The 22,119-nt window shown below is 38.7% G+C and overlaps 1 protein-coding gene across 18 annotated transcripts in view; it reads right to left on the bottom strand.

Moving 5' to 3' along the window:
- The window catches only part of Vps13b (vacuolar protein sorting 13 homolog B), a 576,579-nt gene that overhangs the window by 426,295 nt on the left and 128,165 nt on the right, over window positions 1-22,119 (bottom strand). For 16 of the 18 annotated variants that reach the window (XR_010052974.1, XM_039079215.2, XM_039079221.2 and 13 more), the window contains 2 exons: window positions 5,470-5,604; window positions 4,554-4,727 (listed from right to left, as the gene is read on the bottom strand). The exons of the other annotated variants lie outside the window; for them this stretch is intronic. Coding sequence is in view for 15 of the 16 variants with exons in the window: in XM_039079215.2 (XP_038935143.1) it covers window positions 4,554-4,727; window positions 5,470-5,604 (309 nt within the window). In the remaining variant the exon portion in view is untranslated. The remainder of the gene's footprint in view (window positions 1-4,553; window positions 4,728-5,469; window positions 5,605-22,119) is intronic. 18 annotated transcript variants of the gene reach the window in all.

Here is a 22,119-nt window from a genome sequence, read left to right as displayed (position 1 = left end):
TTGAAGGACTAAATTATGCGCAAAAGAATTCTTTTAAAATGAAATATATAATTACATGAGTGCTTACACTCAAATACATAAAAACACCACCATATAAAGATCTAATCTAGATGGTGTGAATTTCCTCAAAAACAGGAAAAACTATAAAGTGTTACCCGGTAAGTGCTATAAGCATCACAGACAATTTATCTTAGGCCAAGTGGCTTTTAGATTGTTTTGAAATTTTGTGAGATGAAATTTTATGACTGTAAGAATGGTTTTAAATTATGAGAACTAATACAAATATTGTTATGAAAAAATATATTTAAATATGCTTAGGTCATCAAACTATTCTAATTCTGTTCATAGCACACCAAAACTTAGAATACTCCATTTAACACAAAAGTATATGGTAGATTCAAACAATGGATGCTTTACTAGACAGCAGCGCAGACCCGATTGTCAGGTGAGCTCAATACCCTAGTGATTCCATGATCCAAATACAGATTCTAACCAAAACTACAGCAAGAATGATGATTCAAAGGTGCTTATTACATAATACATATTTTTAAACATGATTAAACAGACATTAACAAAAAGGTAGTTCATTGAATCACGAAGCCTACCTCTCTGTACAGGGGTAAAGAAACCCAAAGGTCACACTAACTACTTTCCACTTTAGTAAATAAAATGTGTTGGAGTTATGCTCCAATGGACCTATGCTCCCCCAGTGGCTATTTCTGTGGTGTATGAGCAGGACATGTAAGAGACTCGGCCTTAAAAATACTTGGGAAAATCTGTTATTCATAGCTATTATCTTAATTTAGGTTTTGATAAGAGACTGTGCTTAATATACTACTAACATAAAACTAAAACCTTCTTTAAAGAAAATAGAAAAGTATACTGCTTTACTTTATTGGACTTTATCTACTGTCAGAGTGCTTCATTTTATTGCAACTCCGTATGTGTGTCTGTATGGGTGTGTATGTCCGTGTGTGTGTGTGTGTGTGTCTGTGTCTGTGTGTCTGTATGTGTGTCTGTGTATACCTATACACTGTAGCTCTTTGTTGCTCTTTTCATCTTTTCTCTCTCCTCCTCATTTCCCAAATAATCACCAATTTAACTGTATAGCCATCATCATCATCATAATTATCATTATTATTATTAATATGTGAGAGAAGGAATATTCATCTGCTTACATTTAATATGATAAGCATCACTTCAAAACATTTTCTGAAAATGGTATAATTTTGTTCTTCCTTCTTCCTGAAAAATATTCCAAAGTGTGTATATACAAATGATGTGTGTGCATGGCAACTATACAGACGTCACTGAACTGATAACTGAAAAAAAAAGTCAATCAGTGCCTTTATTCTCAGGATTTGTAAACAACACACAGTAAGCCTATAGACACTAAGGTTCCCATGGAAAAGGCAAGATCGCAGAAGATGTGCAGGGAACGCTGAGAAGGTAAGTTTTATGCAAAGACCAGGACAATGCAAGTTACAATCCAGTGAACAAGCTATCTAGTGGTAATTAAAACTACCAGAGGAAGATGACGACAGATATGCTATAGCAGTGTAACAGAAACATGGAGAGGAAAAGGGTGAGAAAGCTAGCAGTATGAAGAACGTACTTTTTACCTGTCAGACAGAGGCATACCTTAGACCATTTGCCATGAATGTTCATTTACTCATCAGGCATGAAATCCTCTCAAGCATTCTTTACATGTCATGTGAGGACGTGAAGAAAATGTGACAACCAACCAGTGACAAATCTGGAAATCACTGTCAGGTGGTGATGACAGATTATGCAAGTATGCACTGTCAACAAAAATATATGCACACCACTGAGACAAACAATAACAGACCTATCCAAACTGGGTGGGGAGAGAGGGAGATGGAGAAGATTCAGAGAAAGCTTCCTTGAAGAGGCAGAAACTAGAGAGAGATTTTGAAAATGAACTAGGATAAAGCAAATATAAGCAAATATAGAAAAAATAAACAGGTGTTAAAAATCATCAACAGGAAAAAAGACCAACAAGAAGAGGGCCATGTGTGAAAGGGTCTCCTGACACTGGCTTAGAGACTGAAATACAGCACCCAAATATTTGGAGTATAAACTGAGAGTCTTTCATGACTGTTTCGTATTCCTACAGAGCACACACTCTATCACCAAATTCTGTAGCAATAACCATACTCAACACCATGATTATCGCCATTTCAAAACATTTTTCTGAAAATGTCATAATTTTCAAAGTGTGAGTGCATACACACACACACACACACACACACACACACACACACACACACACACACACACGTGCACATTACATGCCACTCTGTCACTTCTCATCTCCTGAGGAGCATGTGGACTGATCCCACAACTTGGCTGTCACTGTTATGAAAATAAGCATGGGCAGCAGTGCGTCTGCAGTGAGCCAAGAGGACTCGCTGAGGCACATATCTAGAAATGGTATAGCAGAGTCATCAACAGTTCTGGTTCACAGACGACATTAACTGTACTGTACTGTATTATCATTCCTTGCCCTGCATGCACGGAACTTTTGCTTTCATCTTCTTTCTGATGAAAATTCTGAAAGAACATTGCAAGTATTTTTTTCTTGTCACTATTTGCTCAATACTGTATTTATACAGCACTTATATTAGATGTCATAAAAAAGAAAAAAGTGCTGTTTGGGATGAGCTGGACTTGCAGGATAGTTTGGATCTGGCTTCCCATGAAGGGTAAGGACTCTGAGTGTGTTTTCAGAGGCCTCCTGGCCTAGGTACTTCAGCACTTTAAAAGTGTCTGTCCTGTCCACTTGCCAACTTATTAATTGGACTATTTTTTTGACATCCTGTTTTTGTTGCTTATGTATTTTACATGTCAATACTCTCCAGCCCTTCCTGGGATACCTAGTGAAGATTTTCCGACTCTGTACAAGTCTCTTCACCCTGCTGACTATTACTTTTGATGTATAAAGACTTTCTCATTTCACGCGATCATATTTACCAATTGTTTCTGTTATTTCTGGGCTACTCAGAGTCCTGAGGAGTAGGTCCTGGCAGAAGCTGTTTAACTTCATGTGACCGTATTTCTCAGTTGCTCCATTACTCACTCCTGTTGTTGCTGGGATGCTGAGTTGTATGGAGCCAATGTGTCCTCTCTTTTTACCCCAAACGGTTTCAAAGTTTCAATCCTTACATCTCTCATCCATTTGGAGTTAAAAAGCAGAGAGAGGGACTAGGAATCCACTTTTGGTTTTCTGTGGATGTGTATTCATTTTTACCAACAGCATTTGTTAACGGAGCCACCATTCTCTCACAAGTATATTTTGAATGCCTTTGGCAAAATTCAGACTGCTTTAGCTGTGTGCAGCCATCGCTGGGTCTTGTATAGATTGCATAATCTGGGTATTTGGCTGTGTGCCAGTGGCATTCTGCCTTGTACATAAGTCCTTCCTTTGGAAGAGTGTTTTCTTTGATAACACTGTGGTAAGGCATATTAAGACTAGCGTTTCGACTACTCATTTCCACACTGACCTGTGACTAATCTCTCGGCTGTACACAGACGAACAGTTGATTTCACATCTCTATTACAGTCTTGAGTCTGTGCACCTGCTTGCTTCCTTCGGATCCGCCTACACATACTTACTCTCTGGATAATTACAACCTTTTCCACTTCTGTACTGACTGTTTTAGTATGTGTTCCAAGTTACAGTATTCATTGAATAATGCTAACAGAGACCTCTTCTTATGCAGTACTTGAAAGCTCACTGGTGAATTCCCTCTAAGACTTCTTTTAAGGAACCCTTGTTTTTAGCCTCACTGACTGACTACCCTAGGTTTACTAAGCACATCACTGTGTACATGGCTGGCACTGGTCTCTACTTCCCACAGCTTCCTTCTGTCCTATTCTCCATTCATCCTCATGAAGCTGCCTCTCAACATGACAGTTGAGATGCTGCTACTATAGAAATGGATACATGGTAATGGAAATAAATGAATGAATAAATAAATTAGTAAACAAACAAATAAATAACAACAGGACCTTAAGTAATGAAATCACAACCTCTGAGTCATTTTGATCTGTAAGGTTTTGTTGATTTCACTATCAACATCATTTACTTTTTAATAATTTATAAGTGGGCTAAATGTGAGGTTTTAATGTGAAAAACTGTGGGTCACAGTCAAAGTGTATTAGAAAATCTAGATTAGAGAAAAGGCTATAGTCTAAAACTCATATTCTCTCTCTCTCTCTCTCTCTCTCTCTCTCACACACACACACACACACACACACACACACACACACACTTGCATGCAGGTACATGCACACAATTTTGTGGTTACATGCTACACAGGAAGTTTGGGGTAATAAATGGTTATAATGGGAAAATAAAATCCTAACTTATAAAATCTTCATTTATTAACAGTGAAATGAAATGAGTAGAATCTAAGAAAAGAAGAACTACAGAGAAGATCCCAACAGTTCATCCCCAAAGAAATGACTTAAAATTGCATACAAAAAAAATGAGAACACAAACTGAAGGAAGCCTGACGGGACTGACTTACCAGAGTGGTGGCAGTAGTCCATGTACTGGGGAACTTGGATGGTAAAGGCTATCAAATCTGGAGCTAAGAGAGACTCAGGCTTTCTACTTTCATTAAGCCACTTGGTGCTGTGAAGGTCTCTAGTGTCAGAAGGACCCTGAAGCAAGGGAATCAACTTCTCTTTTCCACTGTCACCTGAATAGAAATGTTGATTGAAAAAGTTTTAAAAGAGGAAGAATATGTTTAAATAATATTTCATATGTAGGAATACAGTAATTTGAGAATGGTTGATCTGAAAATGTATCAGTAAAATAATGGCTCAGGAATAGCTGGTACTCAAGCCAATATGTAACCTAAAGACACTGACTGATAAAGCTATTTTAAGTTTTAAAATTAACTTTGACATTTTGCTAAGGAATGAAGATCATGTTCAAAACAATTTATAACATAAATTCATAGAAATACACCTCAGCAAACACACACTAGGATGTGATGGGATGTAGGTCTGCTGAGAGAACTGCATATAGCGTAAGGAGAACACTATGAAACAAAGCATTGCAAAACAGAGGAGTACAATTACAACCTAACTTTTGTCACACCCAGTTTTTGTGTTTAAATCTAGTATGCTATCACGTAATTCAATATTAAGTTAATCATCATACACAATCCACATTTCTGTCGAAACTGCAAGAATATTCTTTTAATTTTTTTCCTAATAACTGTGCAAAGTTCTTCACCTTACATGAAAATTAATTGGGTAAAGTCAGTAAGTATCATCCCTGAACTGTTAAAAGTATTAAGTATAAATAAAACAATGAAAAGCTCTGATTCATAGGAACAATGAGTAAATTCTTGTTTCAGCAAATGCTCCCTGTAAATGGCAAGGCTGACTCTCCTACACAGGCAATAAAGTTTTACACGGTCCAGCTGCACATACCTGGGGCTTTGGCACAAATTTTTATTGATCCCAAGGTCCCAGAGGCACATTTGACCAATGATGTGCTGCAGTACTTCAGTTCAACATTCTGGATTGAGCCCTCAAGAGTTGGCAGGGGATTCTTAGATTTCACACCTAATAAAAGAAAACTGCAAATGTACTAGCTGATTGAATTTAAATAATTTTTATACTCCTTCACCAAGGTATTTAAAGTTAATTATACTTTAATTATCTACCTCAGATGTTCTTACAGTATTTGTGTTAAGTTGCAGAGTTCAGTATTTAAAAGATAAAGGGGATGCAATTTTAAAATAAATGGTTGAACTCTCATAACTATGTTTATGAACAGATCTTGATTAGTAGGATTCAAGACATGAAACTAAATGCAGAAATCATAACATAAAATTCAAGAGGAAGTTTAAAAATCATACTTAGTTTTAGAATACATAATAAATTGTACATTATGAAACAAGTTTAACTTACTTTGGCAAAAAACTACCTGAGTGAGGAGATAAAAAACAAAAAAACAAAAAACAAGAAAGTCCAAGAAGGTTCAAGCAAAGAAAACAAAAGAAATTTTTATCAATCAAAGAGTAGACATTAATATCTCTATTGAATGATGCTTATTAATATAAACTAGCCAAGAAACAAGCAGAGAGATTTACAGAATATAATTCTGATGAGGATGGGGGAAGAGGAAAAGGGTGAAGGATCTTCTCATGATTAACATGTATTCCAGACTTACTATGTGTTATATAGACAAATGGATTCAGTCTCCACAGACTATAAAATAGATACTGCTATCCTTGGTTTTTTATTCATAGATTGGAGATGAAAACTAAATTTCACAGGAAGATCTGTAATCAGTTAACATTTACTGAGAACTTGCATTGTTTTATACATACAAATGAATTCAGTCTTTAAAAAAATACTGTAATATAAATATTACTATCTTCATTATATGGATTAGAATATCATGAATTAGAGGTGTTAATGAAATTCTGCACCATGAACAAAAGGTAATAAGCACAGGAACCTAAGTATTAAACAGTGTCATATCTGTTCCAGAAGTAATTTTCTTTCAACTGCTCACTCTGAGTATAAACATTTCCCTTCTGTTCCTCGCCTCAAAATTTAGTGAAATACAAAGTATTATCCTTCATATTTCAAGACTTTAATTATATATGATTCTGAAAATAAGCTTCCTGTATCACATAATTTTTTCTAAATACAGATTATCTCTGTGAAAATTATGAAATTCTTCCTAATCAATGATCAAGATTTTAACAAGATAAATGATTCCAAAATGACTGAAAGGAGAATGTGTTAAAACCTTCTCAAATACTAACCGCAATTTCTAATCTTCACCTTAGTCACTGTCCTGATTGGTTTCTCTCAACTTAACATAAGAAAGAGTCATCTAAGAATGAGAAATCTTAATTGAGAATATGCCTCTTTTTAAGACTGGCCTACAGGTGAGTCTTGATGGCATAAGTGGGGCCACCCAAGGGCTGGTAGTCCTTAATGCTATAAGAAGGCAGGCTGAGCAAGCCCTAAGAAGAAAGCCAATAAGCAGCACTCCTCCATGGCGTCTGCTTCAGTTCCTGCCTCCAGATTCCTGCCCTTGTTTGAGTACTTGTCCTGACTTCCCTCAGTGACTGGCTGTTACCAGGAAGTATACCAAACCAAGTTGTCTTTACTTATGGTGTTTACTACAGCAGTAGAAACTCTAAGACAGTCATCAATTGTGTGTCAATTGTTAATTTGCCATGTTTAGTATGTGTTTAACTTATAGTAGTCATCCTGAGAACAGAAGGTGAACTGAGCTCTGTAATAGATGTAAAGAATGTCTGAATCCAATAAAGTGGTATCCAAATGTTGTACATTTCTCAAATTTTCAATTGCCATGACTGCAAACACTCAAATAATAGCCAATAAAATTACATGACAGCAACACTTACATAATCATAGTGCTAGCAGTATAGGGATCATAGTATCTAGCATTAACTAAACACTTAATTGTGCCTAATTTATTTATCTATCACACACAAAAATAAGAAAACAATTACTGTTCTCATTTTACACATAGGGAAACAAAGGCTTAGAGTAATACAGATTTGGCAAAATGAATAAGGGAGAGAAAGTCTTTAAGCTCTATTTTTCCTTACTATAAAGGATGTATGAGGCTGGCGATGTGGGTCACTGGGTAAAAGAGTCAGCTATACAAGCTTGAGAATCAGACACCCAGTTAAGCAGAGTTGTGGCAGCAGGTCTGACCTAACACTGTAGATTTTACTAAAGGGAGAATCTAGGACATTTTCTGAGTCCAAGCCAACCTTCAGGACAGAACCCTATTTCAAAGGAATAGTGTGGACAGTGAAATAGTACATTATGTAATATCCTCTTCTGACTCCTACAAATAAGCACATATGTGTACATGCACACATATACATACACACACAGGATAGCAAGCTCTTCCATATAGTCAACACTGCTATGCTTTGCAAGACGTCATAATTTGTATGTAATTTACATTAATCCAAACATTATCATAGATGAAGAAGGAGACTTAAAACGAGCACGCTCCACTTTTTCTCTCCAACTTCATAGACTTTCAGTCTATACCAATTGATTTAAAAGTGTAAGAATCCTACAAGGTGTGTCTTGCCAGTGATTGCAGCGGTTCTAATGAAGATAGTGCCTGTTACATGCAAAACTAGATACTACCGAGATAGTTCATCAGAACAGCTCCTGGTTGGCATATATATGGGGACCAAGGTTCTATCCTCAATACTAGGAACAGTATGGAAAAAAATCATCTAAGAAATAATTCAAAAATATTTCCCAAAATGGTAGGCCAGAGTAGAAGATAGGTAAGTCCTATCAAATAAAGATACATACACATATTTATACCAGCTAGTGTCCATGTTATAATAGAAGGACCTTCTGAGTTAATACCAAAACAGTAGACACATAACAAAAAAGAGGCAACATGCAAAGGCTGAATAACAAAAATGACATCAACCCCCTCAACAGGTCTGATACGTGAGCAAGAAAGAAACTAAGCAATGCTTTGAAATTCTACAGAAATCTCAATCTAAAAATTTATACCTAACTTAGCATGACCCAGAATCATTTGAGAAGAGAGTCATAAAGAGCAATCATCTAGATCAGGTTGGCTTCTGGGCATATCTGGAGATAGGGGAAGGAAGTTCCAGGATTCTGTGGGTGGCTCCAATTCCCAGATGGCGGCTAGACTACATAAGAGTAGAAAAATTTAGCTGATCACAAGCAACAAAGAAAGGCTGCAGGCATGATGCTTTCAAGTTCCTGCCTTGAATAAACTGACCTAGAACTGCAATCCATACGTAAACCTTTCTCCTCTGAAGTTGCTGCTTTTAGGGAAAGGGGTGGCCTTTCAGGGTGTTTTACCACAGCGACAAAAATGAAGTTAGGACAAATGGTAAAATAGAAATATAGACTTATTCAGGCAAACAGATGATTTCCTGTGCTAGAATGCTAACTGGAGAATGCTATACCCCAAGAGGGCAGAGCGGGTCAAGAAAGCAAACACTCATCTGAGAAATAGAATGCAACAAACAAAATCAGAAAAACAAAAACAAAAATTACAAGACATCTTAGATTTGGACTGAAGGTCAGATAGGCATTAAAAGAGGAAAGTACACAAAAAGAATCATTACAAAACTAAAGTCTAAATTTGGAATTTCTATATTTTAGAAAATATGTACAGGAAACACTAATGACGCAAGGACAAAACTAGCCACACAGATTCTAACTATTACGGGTAAGGAGAACGTAAGTAAAGAAGAACCCATACTTCTGAAAGTCAAAACTGGCAAAGACAGGCTGCCCTGAAGACACCAGATGCCTGTTTTTACCTGAAATTCACTGTACTCCTGTGTACAAAGTGGAGAGTTGTGAGTACAAAAGCATGCACAGGGCTGTAGAAATGGTGCAGCAGTGTGAGCTGTACTGTTTCTCACAAAGGAGCCAAGTGTGGTTTCAAGCACCCACATCAAGCAGCTCACAACCACCTATAACTGAGCTCCAAGGGATCCAATGCCTCTGGTCTTCTTGGGCAGCTTCATGCATATACACATATAACCCTACAGATAACTTTTAAAAACAATATTTTTAAGTTTTTTGTGAAAACTGCTATTTTCATAAACATTATTAGAGAAGCAATAGAGAATTAAAATTCTTAAATCCAGTATTAGAAATTATAGATAAAGGGCCAGGAGAGTTAGTAGAACTGACTGCTGTTCCCGAGGACCTGAGATTAATCGGCCATTATCTACATGGCAGTTCACACCAGCTCTGACTCCAGTTCTAGAGCGTTTGATAGTCCTTTTGGCATCTGAAGGCACCAGGCACACACATGGAACACAGACATATATGTAAACAAAAACATCCAAACATATATAAAAAGAACATGGTTTTAAAAGATTATACAGATACCTAAACACAGAATATTTAAAAACTATATTAAACTGTATAAAACTGCCTAAGAGTTCCAAAGAAACATCAATGAATTAGATAAAAATGATTACTTCTAAAAGGCAGTGATCATAAAGACCCAATAACTGCACTTTTTCTAATGACAGTCAATTATAATTTTTTAAACTTTATTTATTTGTTTTATGTATAAAACTACATGCAGCTATCTTCAGACTCACCAAGAGAGGGCATCACAGAACCCATTACAAATGGTTGTGAACCACCTTGTGGTTGTGAGATTTGAACTGAGGACTCAAAATTATAATTTTATAAAGCAAAATTGTATGCCATCCAAGACACTCAAGCAGCCAGAACTCATGTTTCATGGAAGAAAAGCTATAAAGTCATAGGAGAATACCAATAACAAAGATTTCTAAAAAGTAAAGAGGAGAATCACTCTAACGTATGCACTGAAGGAATACTCATCTTGGGATTACTGATGAACATTACTCAAGATAAAGACTGATCATGAGGAAAGGATCTAAGCAAAGGAAGCTGGAAATTCGGTAACAGTTAGGATAGACAGAACTGAAAACGCCAGGAGGTTCTAAGAGTCAGCGGGTGATGAAACCACCAAATTGCCTTCAGGACAAGCAAGAGCACAATTTAAAAGATTGAAATTTTTCTTTGATATTCTTGAAAATGGTTTTCTTCCTAACACCAAAACAAAGCAAAACAAACAAAAGCCTGCACAGTAGCATTGTAGGGTAGGGTTGAAACATGTGAATAAAAGTCACTTAATATTTTCAGTGAAATGTAGTACAGCACAACCATTGAACGAGTTAACAGAATTAAGTAAAAAGTAACTTTAAAAATGCAACTCAACTAGTAAGTAGGTGAAGGAAGTGAGTTTTCAGTGTGCACGGGAAGAAAACAGTCTTCTGGATCCCAAGTCCACGCTGTTCGGTGCCCACACCCCCAGCAATCTCTGTCCGCACTGCCATAGTCATCAGCGGTTTATCGGCTCACTCAAGCATAGAGATTCACTTCACTGACCGACGTTTGTCTTTCAAACAGTAAAGGCAAACACTGACATAATTCAACTTCACTGTCACTGAGTATGAAATTATATACCTCATCAGACATCACACATCCCATAAACTAGTTTATGACATAATTATTCTTGGGTTTTTGTGTGTGTTTGGTTTTTTTTTTTCCTTCTCCCTTTCTACCTCCTCTGCCTCTTCTTTTCAGACAGGGTCCTGCTCAGGTCAGCCTAGAAATGGTATAGTGCACAAAACTGTTTCTAACAGGTCATTCCACTGACTCAGCCTGCTTAGCCACCACACTTCCTCACCCAGAGGGCAGCTACCAGATCATTTGTTTCTAAGACTTGATTTTTACCATGACTTACTAATGTGACTTTCTCTGCCTCTTGAATTTGTACCTCTATACTTACACATTAATGTAGCTCTCCGGCCTCCCGAGAGATGTTTCTTTATGCAGTGAGTCATAGTTAACCCAGAAACAGGCAACTGGTTGAAGGGCAGTAAGTGCCTGCAGTATCACATACCCACTCCCCACACTCAAGGACCAGAGATGAAGGTGGCTCAGAATCTAGAGAGAACTGGAACAAAATAGTATGCTCTGGACATGACAGAGCCTCTGTACTCATGAGCTCACAGCAACTCTGGTCGCTGACACAAGAACAAGGCAGTCAACATCCCAGGTTTGGGGAGAAGGGGTTCATAATCCCTCAACGCTAGCTGAGGAGCTGACAGTTGATATTTTCTGTAGGAGGAAGAGTTAATTTTTTTTAAGATGGTGATCAATGTAAGGCCCACCACAATCCAGTGCATGGCTCTGCACCAATGAGTATATTGGCTTCACAAACCAGACTCAAGGTTTAAAATAAAAAGATGGAGAACTGAAGGGAGGCAGGGGTAGATTTCAGAAGAGGCAGGGAGAGGAGAGTGATGAGAGGATATAATACAAACATATTGTATGCATTATGAAATTCTCAGAGAATAAAGATCGATTCTTTCTCATTCCAGATTTTATTCCGCTCCTAGTCCACCCCACAACTGTTCCACATCCCATACCCACCACCATCTCCAGGAGGATGCCTCCCCTACCCACGAGACTTCTAAACTTCCTGGGGCCTCCAGTCTCTTGAGGGTTAGGTGCATCTTCTCTGACTGAACCCAGACCCGGGAGTCCTCTACTGTGTATGTGTTGGTGGCCTCATCTCAGCTGATGTATGATGCCTGGTTGGTGGATCAGTGTCTGTGGTTAAATTGAGACTGTGAGTCCTCCTACAGGGTTGCCCTCCTCCTCAGGTTCCTCTAGCTTTTCCCTAATTCAACCATAGGGGTCACCAGTTGCTGTCCATTGGTTGGGTGCAAATATCTGCATCTGACTCTTTCAGCTGCTTGTTGGGTCTTTTGGAGGGCAGTCATGATAGGTCCCTTTTGGTAACGGTGTCATGTCTTAGAGCCTCCCCTTGAGCTGGATCCCACTTTGGGCCTCTCGCTGGACCTTCGTTTCCTCAGGCTCCTCCCCATGTCCATCCCTTCAGTTTGTTCAGACAGGAACAATTATGGGTAACAGTTTTGATTTGTGGTCTTCCATGAACATATCAGCTATTCATTCACTCATTCAATATACACTTAACATAAAAGTACAATATTTCAAACATAGCCAGGAGCTATAAGAGGTTTAGGCATTTCTCTGATGAAAATCAAGATTATTTGGAGAGAAATAGTCATTAAAAAGGTAATTGTGTGGCTAGAGGGTTACATGGTTAAACTGAGTGGTTAAGAATATTTGCTCCTCTTTTAGAGGACCTAATTAGGTTCCAAAAACCTATGTCAGGCAGCTCAAAACCATCTATAACTCCAAATTCAGGGGATCCAATAGCTTCTTCTAGGCTCCGGGGGTACCTATAGACAAATGGCATACACATAAAAAAATTAAACATATAAAAATATACCTACTGGGGTTGGGGATTTAGCTCAGTGGTAGAGCGCTTGTCTAGCAAGCACAAGGCCCTGGGTTTGGTCCCCAGCTCTGAAAAAAAAGAAAAAAAAAAAAAAAAAGGCACGTGCCATGACACCTACCCGGAATAAATGAATTAAAGATTTATAAAAAAAAAAAAAAAAAAAAAATATATATATATATATATATATATATATATATATATATACCTACTGATATTAGGAAAATGTCAGAAACAAAAAGGAATGCTATGAGTAAGTCATTCTGGAGAAAAAAAAATGCAGGTATTATATAAGCAGAGCAGTATAGGACCATAAAACCATGCAAGTTGGGGAGTCAATCTGGAGCAAAAGTGAGGATGAGACCTGTCCAAACCCAGACAGGAGTTAGGACTGTCCCCTCTCTGCTCTGGGTCCGCATGCTCTGTTGCATGTAATCTCTATTACCCCCACCTCCACCATTCTTAAGGTAGTCATGTATCCTGGCAGCCAAAGTACAGGTTTAACTCCTTCCCTCCCTATGAGGACATGGCCAACAAGTATCTGGAGCTCCTCTTCACGCAAATGAAGAGCTCCCAGCACCTCAGCCCCAGGCAATAATGTACACTCACCCTGAAAACCTCTACCTACTCCCCAAGGTTTCATACCGCCAAGAAAGGAGAGCCATTTCACTAAAAACTGGCTGGGAGAAAGCATTTTTCTCCCCAGCTTGCAGGCTGTTTCATTCCAGACCAGTACCTGAATACCCCAAGAGCAGAAGCAGAACAGGCTAGCAGAGCAGGCTGTATTTACATATTTAGGAATATATAAAAGTATATGTGTATATGTAAGTAACAATTTAAAAAATAAGACCATACATTTGAGAGAAAAGGGGGATAATATGGGGAGGGTCTGGAGAGATGAAAGGGAGCAAGGGAAATGGTATTATTATGATTTCAAAAAAAGAAAAAATGTCATGGAAAAAATTAATCAAAAATGTGATGGAAAAGAATTAGAGAAGGTATCTTCAAATCCTTTGTCTGTTAAATGAGTAATGTTCAGAATGTAGAGATTCAGCAGAACTCAACAAGAAGCAACCTACTTCAAAAAGGGGAAAAGGGCCCTACGAACTGGCCCACATCTATAATCTTAGTACTCAGGAGGCAAAGACAGGAGCATGGTCTCAAGTTCAAGGCCAAGCTGATATACATAGCAAGTTCCAAGCTAGCTAGTGCTATACACCGAGATCCTGTTTTAAAGATGTTTGAAAACACTTCAAAAAGAATATACAAATGTCTGCCTAGCAGTAGTTTTGGGTATGCTGACCTATGTGGTGGTTTGAATAGGAATGGCCCCAATAGACTCGTGTGTCTATAAAGACTAGCATTGCCTTTTCTTGAGGTACGACGGCCTTGTTGAAGTAGCTGTGGCCTTGTTGTTGAAGTAGTGACAGGAAATGTGTCACTGTAGAGGCAGGCTTTGAAGTCTCCAATGCTCAAACTACACCAACTATGGCACACAGTTGCTTCTGACGCCTGCTGATCCGGGTATAGAACTCTCAGATCCTTCTTTAGCACCGTGTCTGCCTGCACTCTGCCATGCTTCCCACCATGGTGATACTGGACTAAACCTCTGAAAATGTAAGCCAGCCCCAATTAGCTATTTTCTTTTATGAGAGTCGCTATGATCATGGTGTCCCCACAGCACAAGGTACCCTAACTAGCACAATCTACTGCTACATCTCCAACTCTCCCCACCCAGTAACTGTCACCACTCTCCACTTAACACAGTGATGTTTGGTAAGGTTCACCAGGACTTCATATCTCCAGCATTAGCGAGGTGGCAGCCTGGACATCTAGAGGTCAAGGACAATTGAGGAACAGACTGAGACGACAGCTCAAAACAAAGAAATCCTCTCTTCCACCTACTTTGAAATATATGCTCTTTTTTAGGTATATTCCTGTTCACTGTTGTGACATTAAACACAAAATAAAAACCTTATCAAACTGTATTCCAATCTCAAGGCAGAACTTAGAACAATAACAAAAAAAAATTACAAAAGCCAATCTGTAAGAATACATGGAAATCCAAAATGTGTGTAACTGAACCATCACAGTCACAAAATATGGGAACGGATTAAACTTGACTGAGAAGCAAATCCACACTGCGGTTACCAACTTTTGCAACTTCCCAGGGACTGACGACTCAGTTACCTCAAATTTCCACAGAGAAAAAAATTGACAAAAACAAAACAAAACAAAAAAAAAAAAAACCCACATTGCCATAAGCTTGCAACCATATCAAAGAAGAAACAGAATGTGCACTGTGTTAAAGACCCACAGAGAATCCTAACATAATCTCCCAGATGACTCAGATAATTCAGTGAGTGAGTGCATACTCCATAACAGGAGGGAAAAAGAAACACACAAGTGCAAGGAAATTCAATATATTCAATCCTGTAAAATAGGAGAGCAGGAAGAACATCTTTGGGATCTAGAAGTAGGCAAAGAATTCCTTTTTAAACCTGAGTTTTAAAAAAAAATGCATAAAAGACCCTACCACACAAGAAAAGGAATATAAGATGTCAAGAAATGACATTTGAAAACCACACATACAACAATTAACCAACATATCTAGAGTGTATACAGATCCTCAAACACACAAATAATGATGTGAAGATAAATTAAAATATGAATAGCCATTCCATTGAGGCAATTTATAAACAGAAAGCAAAGACAGAAAGACAGCGAGACAGATGGGTTAGGGTAAATGGGGAGAATGGGAGGGAACAATGGGGAATTGATATGTTCATATTGTATACGTGTGTTGCAGTAAAAGTAAAAAGAGGTGGCACTGGTTCCCACGCATACCCTTTCAGTTGCACCCTTGCTAGTGCTTGCTCTAGTGGGCCACTGGAACTAGCCCTAATTTATCTCAGAGGCTCCATGCTACCCCTGTTTACTTTCTGACCCGCTGTCTTCGAGCCATTCCAATGCAGCACCCTGTCAGGCTGCTTCGCCCTCGCTCATAGCTCTCTTGGCTGGTTCCTACCACACCAAGCACATACATTCCAATCCTGTGGCGGGCCCTGTGTGTCCTGCACAACACACTCTCTTGAACTCAATTAAATCGCACGTGGAAAAAAACAACAACACATCACACGTATCCTCTGATCGATTGATAAGATATAACTGCCCATCTAGACAACACAAAATCCTGTACACATCCATCCCTTAAGAATAGTCATAACAACCTGTAACTATGCGCAGGGGAGAATCTTAACATCGGCCACCATGTTCTCTCAGTTGCCTCTTCCTTCGCCTCCTCTCCTCTCTAAAACTTTCCTCTAGTCCATTCTACCTTCTCATCCAATGACAGACTCTGCTCTACCCTGTACCTGCCTTCACCTGCATGATGACATCCACCTATAAACATGTATCAACTTTTCGTGAATAAAAAGATATACATCATCATCTTATTACATTCAGGTAAACAGGAACTAAAATAATAATAACATCACTAGGCAACTATCCCAACAACTAAAACAAAATATGGAACAAAATCATATGCTGGTCAGTATGTGAAGAAATGGTAATCATATGAGGGTATGTGAACTGGTAAGGAGATTACAGAAAGCATTTTAAAAATTTCTTCAAAAACAAAATATATACCTATCATGACGCCCATAAATGGTACTCTTGCATATTAAACCAAGAAAATGAAAGACTATGTTCTTAACAAAAACTTAATTATAGTAACCCACAACTGCTTGATCTGTATCATAGAATGTTATGCAGCAATAACATTTTAAAGTACCCAAAGATTCACACTATTGATTATTTTTATATGACATGTTCAGGATAGGGAAGTCCTCAGAGAACAAAGCAGACTTGGCTCAGAAACAATTACTGCAAGTAATGAGAAGGGGAGATGGGAGGGAGGAAGAGAGGGAAGGATTGACCTACAGTCATGATAGACTTTTTAAAATCCCACTCATTCATGGGTTTAAAGTTGAAAAATAATCCTTAAAAAATACAAATTTATTATCTTCTTGATTTAACTTTTAGTTCATGTAAAAACTGTGAAGAAATGTTCAGTATTTAAACAACACATAGATGCATGCTCTCTCTAAGGAAAGCAAAGTGTCAGAGAAGAGAAATGCAATTTGTGATTAACATACTTTTACTGCCACAGTATTTACCCTAAAAAGTTATCCTATGACCCAAAATTTATCCAAACACAACACTATAAAAACACAGGTTCTTCTCTCCTGTCCTCCCCATATGTGATCCTGCACACAAACCATTTCCCTCCCTTTCCCCTCTCCCTCAGAGGTCAAGAATGGAATATAAGTATGTAGCAGTGGGGAATTCAGAACTAGGGGTAGCCACTAGAAAGTCCCAGATGCCAGGGAAGCAAGAGGCTCCCAGGAACCAAAAGGATGACAATAGCGGAAATACCCAACAAAGAGGAGAGAGAACCTGTAGAGACCATATCCAGAGGTTAGGCAAGGGCCGCCAGTTGAGGGATGGGGCCACCCTCCTATCTTAAAATTTTTAACCCAGAATTTTTCCTATCCAAAGGAAAGACAAGGGACAAAAATTGAAACAGAGACTGAAGGAAAGGCCATCCAGAAACTACCCTACCTGGGGATCCCATCTGCAGACACCAAACCCATACACTATTGCTGATGCCAAGAAGCACTTGCTGATAGGAGCCTGGTATCGCTGTTCCCTGGGAGGGAACAATACAGATACGGATGCTCACAGCCAACCATCGGAATGAGCCCTAGGACAACAATGGAAGAGCTAAGAAAAGGACTGAAGGAGCTGAGGGGATTGCAACCTCATAGGAAGAACAATATCAACTAACTGGACCACCAAGAGCTCCCAGAGACTAAACCACCAACCAAAGAGTACACATGGAGGGACCCATGGCTCCAGCCGCATATGTAGCAGAGGATGGCATTGTCTAGCATCAATGGGAGGAGAGGTCCTTGGTTCTATGAAGACTTGATGTCCCATCATAGAGGGCTGCTAGAGGGGTAAAGTGGGAGTGGGTTAGTGGGAAGAGGAGCACTCTCAGAAAGACAACGGGAAGCGGGGAGAGGGGGAATTGGGGTGGGGGTTATGGAGGAAAAACCAGGAAGGCGGAATATCATTTGAAATGAAAACAAATTAAATGACTAATTAAAATAAATAAATAAAACAGGTTCTATAAAGAACATGTTAAAACAACAAAGAAATATTAGTGAGCCTTTCAAAAACATTTATCTGTCACAGAGGTTTCAGGAAGTAATATTTCATCATCATTAAGAACAAAAATACAAAATTTTACTGCATCGATGCAAATGTTTCTTAAACAACCACAGAAAAATTGCACATATTATACAATGTTATCATGCATTTTTCTACCAAATAAATACTCATTGTCATTCACTAGACATTAGTGAATGTTTGCAAGAATCCTGACAGACAATTTGATGGTAGACTATCTGTACAAGACAACCACCTCACAGCAGCCTGGTATTTCCTTAAAGCCTCATATAAAAAGCACCTGCCTAAAGTGAGTAATGGAGTCATATGTTCACCACACTTAGAGACAGTGCATGGAACCTACCCCAGTCTCCTCCCTTGTGGAGTATATCTCACCTTATATTATACAGCACATTATCAGTGAACATAAAGACTCTCTCACTAGACCTTTGGACTGCCTAAGTACCTTTTTCCCCTGCCCTATAAAATATATTTACTTTGCTTAGGAAATCAAATGTAAAAATATATATAATTTTTTTTCTGGAGCTGAGGACCGAACCCAGGCCCTTGCGCTTGCTAGGCAAGTGCTCTACCACTGAGCTAAATCCCCAACCCCGTAAAAATACTTTATTATGGTGATTTTGCTTTCTTAATGAATATACAGCTCGTATATTGTGATGAGTATATTTAAATGCAATGCTGAGATAGAAAAAATATGAGATTCTAATTGAAAACTGCTATAATAAGCATTTGTTCAGAACACAAGCAGAGCCTGTGAAAGTTACTGTCCACATCCAGAACTACCGACACCCGGGAAAGCAGCAGAGTTAAGAGGACACTCACCCAGGATGGCCTGGGCACAGAGGGAGCCATCACTCCAACTGGCAGTGCTATACAAACTCAAACCCCCCAAAACATTTCCAAAGAAAAGTATCTCAGTTATTGCAAAGACCATCTAAAATTAAGGAATAAAGGATATTTCCAGTGTAATGGTGACATACGTAGTAGATTGTTTTACAGCTCAGACAAACCTTAAGATCAAATACACTAATAAAGTCTGAAGGTAATTACAGAAATAGAAAAATAAGACTTACAAGATGGATGAAGCAAAGAAGTGCAGACCGACAGGAGCCGGATGTAGATCGCTCCTGAGAGACACAGCCAGAATACAGCAAATACAGAGGCGAATGCCAGCAGCAAACCACTGAACTGAGAATAGGTCCCCCGTTGAAGGAAGCAGAGAAAGAACTGGAAGAGCTTGAAGGGGCTCGAAACCCCAAAAGTACAACAATGTCAAGCAACCAGAGCTTCCAGGGACTAAGCCACTACCTAAAGACTATATATGGACTGACCCTGGACTCTGACCCCATAGGTAGCAATGAATATCCTAGTAAGAGCACCAGTGGAAGGGGAAGCCCTGGGTCCTGCTAAGACTGAACCCCCAGTGAACTAGACTATGGGGGGAGGGTGGCAATGGGGGGAGGGTTGGGAGGGGAACACCCATAAGGAAGGGGAGGGGGGAGGGGGATTTTGCCCGGAAACCGGGAAAGGGAATAACACTTGAAATGTATATAAGAAATACTCAAGTTAATAAAAAAAAAAATGATAACTTACTAATACCATAACATCTATTTTACTGTATTAGAAAGAATGTAAGATAAAACCAACAACATGAAGTATAAGGTCAAGGCTCCATACTACCCCCTGCTGGTGCCCTCCTTATGAATCTCTAATACTTCAGTACCACAGAACAAGTAGTGATTAACTCACTGAACAAGGTAAAACACCCACAACAGATGCTGAAGAGCTGCGAACAATACACACATTAAATAGATAGATATATTAGGCATGAAATAAAAGATGGGGAAATCTAGCATATTCATCAAGAACAAAAAATGAAATCCAGGAATGTACAAAGCTTTACTTAAAAGAGGTCAGTCTACAGTGTGGGTCAGCAAACATTATTTTCTAGTGAACTAAAGTAATGTTTTAGGATTTGCACTATGAAGAGTTTCTGTTATATTTATTCAGGTCTAATACTGTCACACAAAGAAGCTTCAGAACTTTTTTTTTCTTTTGCTCCAGAAAAACAAAACAAAACAAAACAAAACAAAACCAGGTTGGTGGGTTGGGTCTAAGGCTGGGCCACATTGTGTCCTAATGTGGTCAGTCTCTATCTTAGTCCACATGAAATCGGTGCTGCTACTACTGGTGGTAGCGGTCAGTTTCTAGAGGACCAGGGAGATCGGTCTGTAAGTAAGGCACTTGCTCTGCAAGCATGAGAAACAAAGTTTAATCTCCAATTTAAAAAAAAAAAATACGGGGCTGGGGATTTAGCTCAGTGGTAGAGCGCTTGCCTAGGAAGCGCAAGGCCCTGGGTTCGGTCCCCAGCTCCCAAAAAAAGAACCAAAAAAAAAAAAAACAAGTCTGTAACCCAGCACTGGGAACACAGAGAGCCCTGACCAGGGACTCTCTGGCCAGCCAGTCTGGTAATGGCAAATGTGAAGTTTACTGAGAGATCCTGTCTCAACAGGCAAGGTGGTAAGCAATGGAGCTACCAATGTCTTCTTTCTGGACCTGTTTCTACACACGCAAGCACCAGAATGGGCACATACTCACACACACACACACACACACGCACACACACACACGCACGCACACACACACACACGCACGCACGCACACGCACGCACACACACGCACGCACACGCACGCACACGCACGCACGCACACACGCACACGCACGCACGCACACGCACGCACGCACACGCACACACACACCACAGTAACAATCTTACTCACACAGTGAGTTAGGGGGTAGTGGAAGGGAGGACAAGGGAAGACATCAACATCAAGGTTGAGAGACTCCAAAACAAGAGGCCCGAGTAGTTTGCTCATTAATGTACATGACAACCCTTGCCAGACATTAGATAAAATTCTTTATATAACTTTTAAAATATAATATAAACAAAGACTTAGATAAATGGTTCTATGATCATTAAAAAACTAAGAGTCGATTAACAAATTTCCCAAAACCACATAATATTAACAAAACCAGAATCAGACTTCACGCAAAACGGTGCTTTTAAATATTATATATAAATATTCATTATCTATAATAATTACAATATTAAATTAGAAGTAAAAGAATAAAATGGATAAAACAACACATTCACACTTACAGTTGTGAACAGACACAGAACCACACATGAGTTCTGGACAATAACAACATGGGCTAGTACTTTACTTTCTATGTAGCATACAGACATGCATGCATGCATGAGTGAATGAATGAATGAATGTGTTCATGGCATGTGTATTTTAAACAATTATATGTATGTGTGGGTGTACATAAGAACATGTATATATTGTTTGGCAATTTTCAATACTGAGATGCAAAGACTACGAAGCAAATTTCTTCATCCTTCTTTGTGTAGGCAGTCTGTACTTATGTAGCCTAATCCTGGTAATTAATACTTTGCCGATTTGGAAGTCTCATAATAAAATCAATGTTAAATTTTATAAATATCTAGGTGTGACAAAATGCCTTTACTCCCAGCATGTAGGGGGCAGAAGAAGACAGATCTCTGAATTCAAGGCTAGCTGAGGCTACAGAGCAGTTTCCAGGACAGTCAAGGCTACACAGAGAAAACCTGTTTTGAAAAAGATATAGAGATAGATAGATAGATAGATAGATAGATAGATAGATAGATAGATAGACAGACAGACAGACAGATAGATGTGTGTGTATGTATATATATATATATGTGTGTATGTATGTACATATGTAAATGATGGATTGTCTCAATATTAATACTACTATAGAAGAATCTTATAAAGTGTAACTATCTTAATGAATAGCAAAACAAAAGCAAAGAGACATTTTTAAATATATATATTCTAGAAGTTTTGCTTTATGCAAGTTATTTTTTTAAGTATTGTATACAGATATTCTGAAATGT

The sequence above is a fragment of the Rattus norvegicus genome, chromosome 7 (genome assembly GCF_036323735.1).
Source record: "Rattus norvegicus strain BN/NHsdMcwi chromosome 7, GRCr8, whole genome shotgun sequence".
Taxonomy (NCBI): domain Eukaryota; kingdom Metazoa; phylum Chordata; class Mammalia; order Rodentia; family Muridae; genus Rattus; species Rattus norvegicus.
The sequence above is the reverse complement of the archived record's forward strand: the minus strand, read 5'-3'. Positions and strand labels throughout refer to the sequence as shown.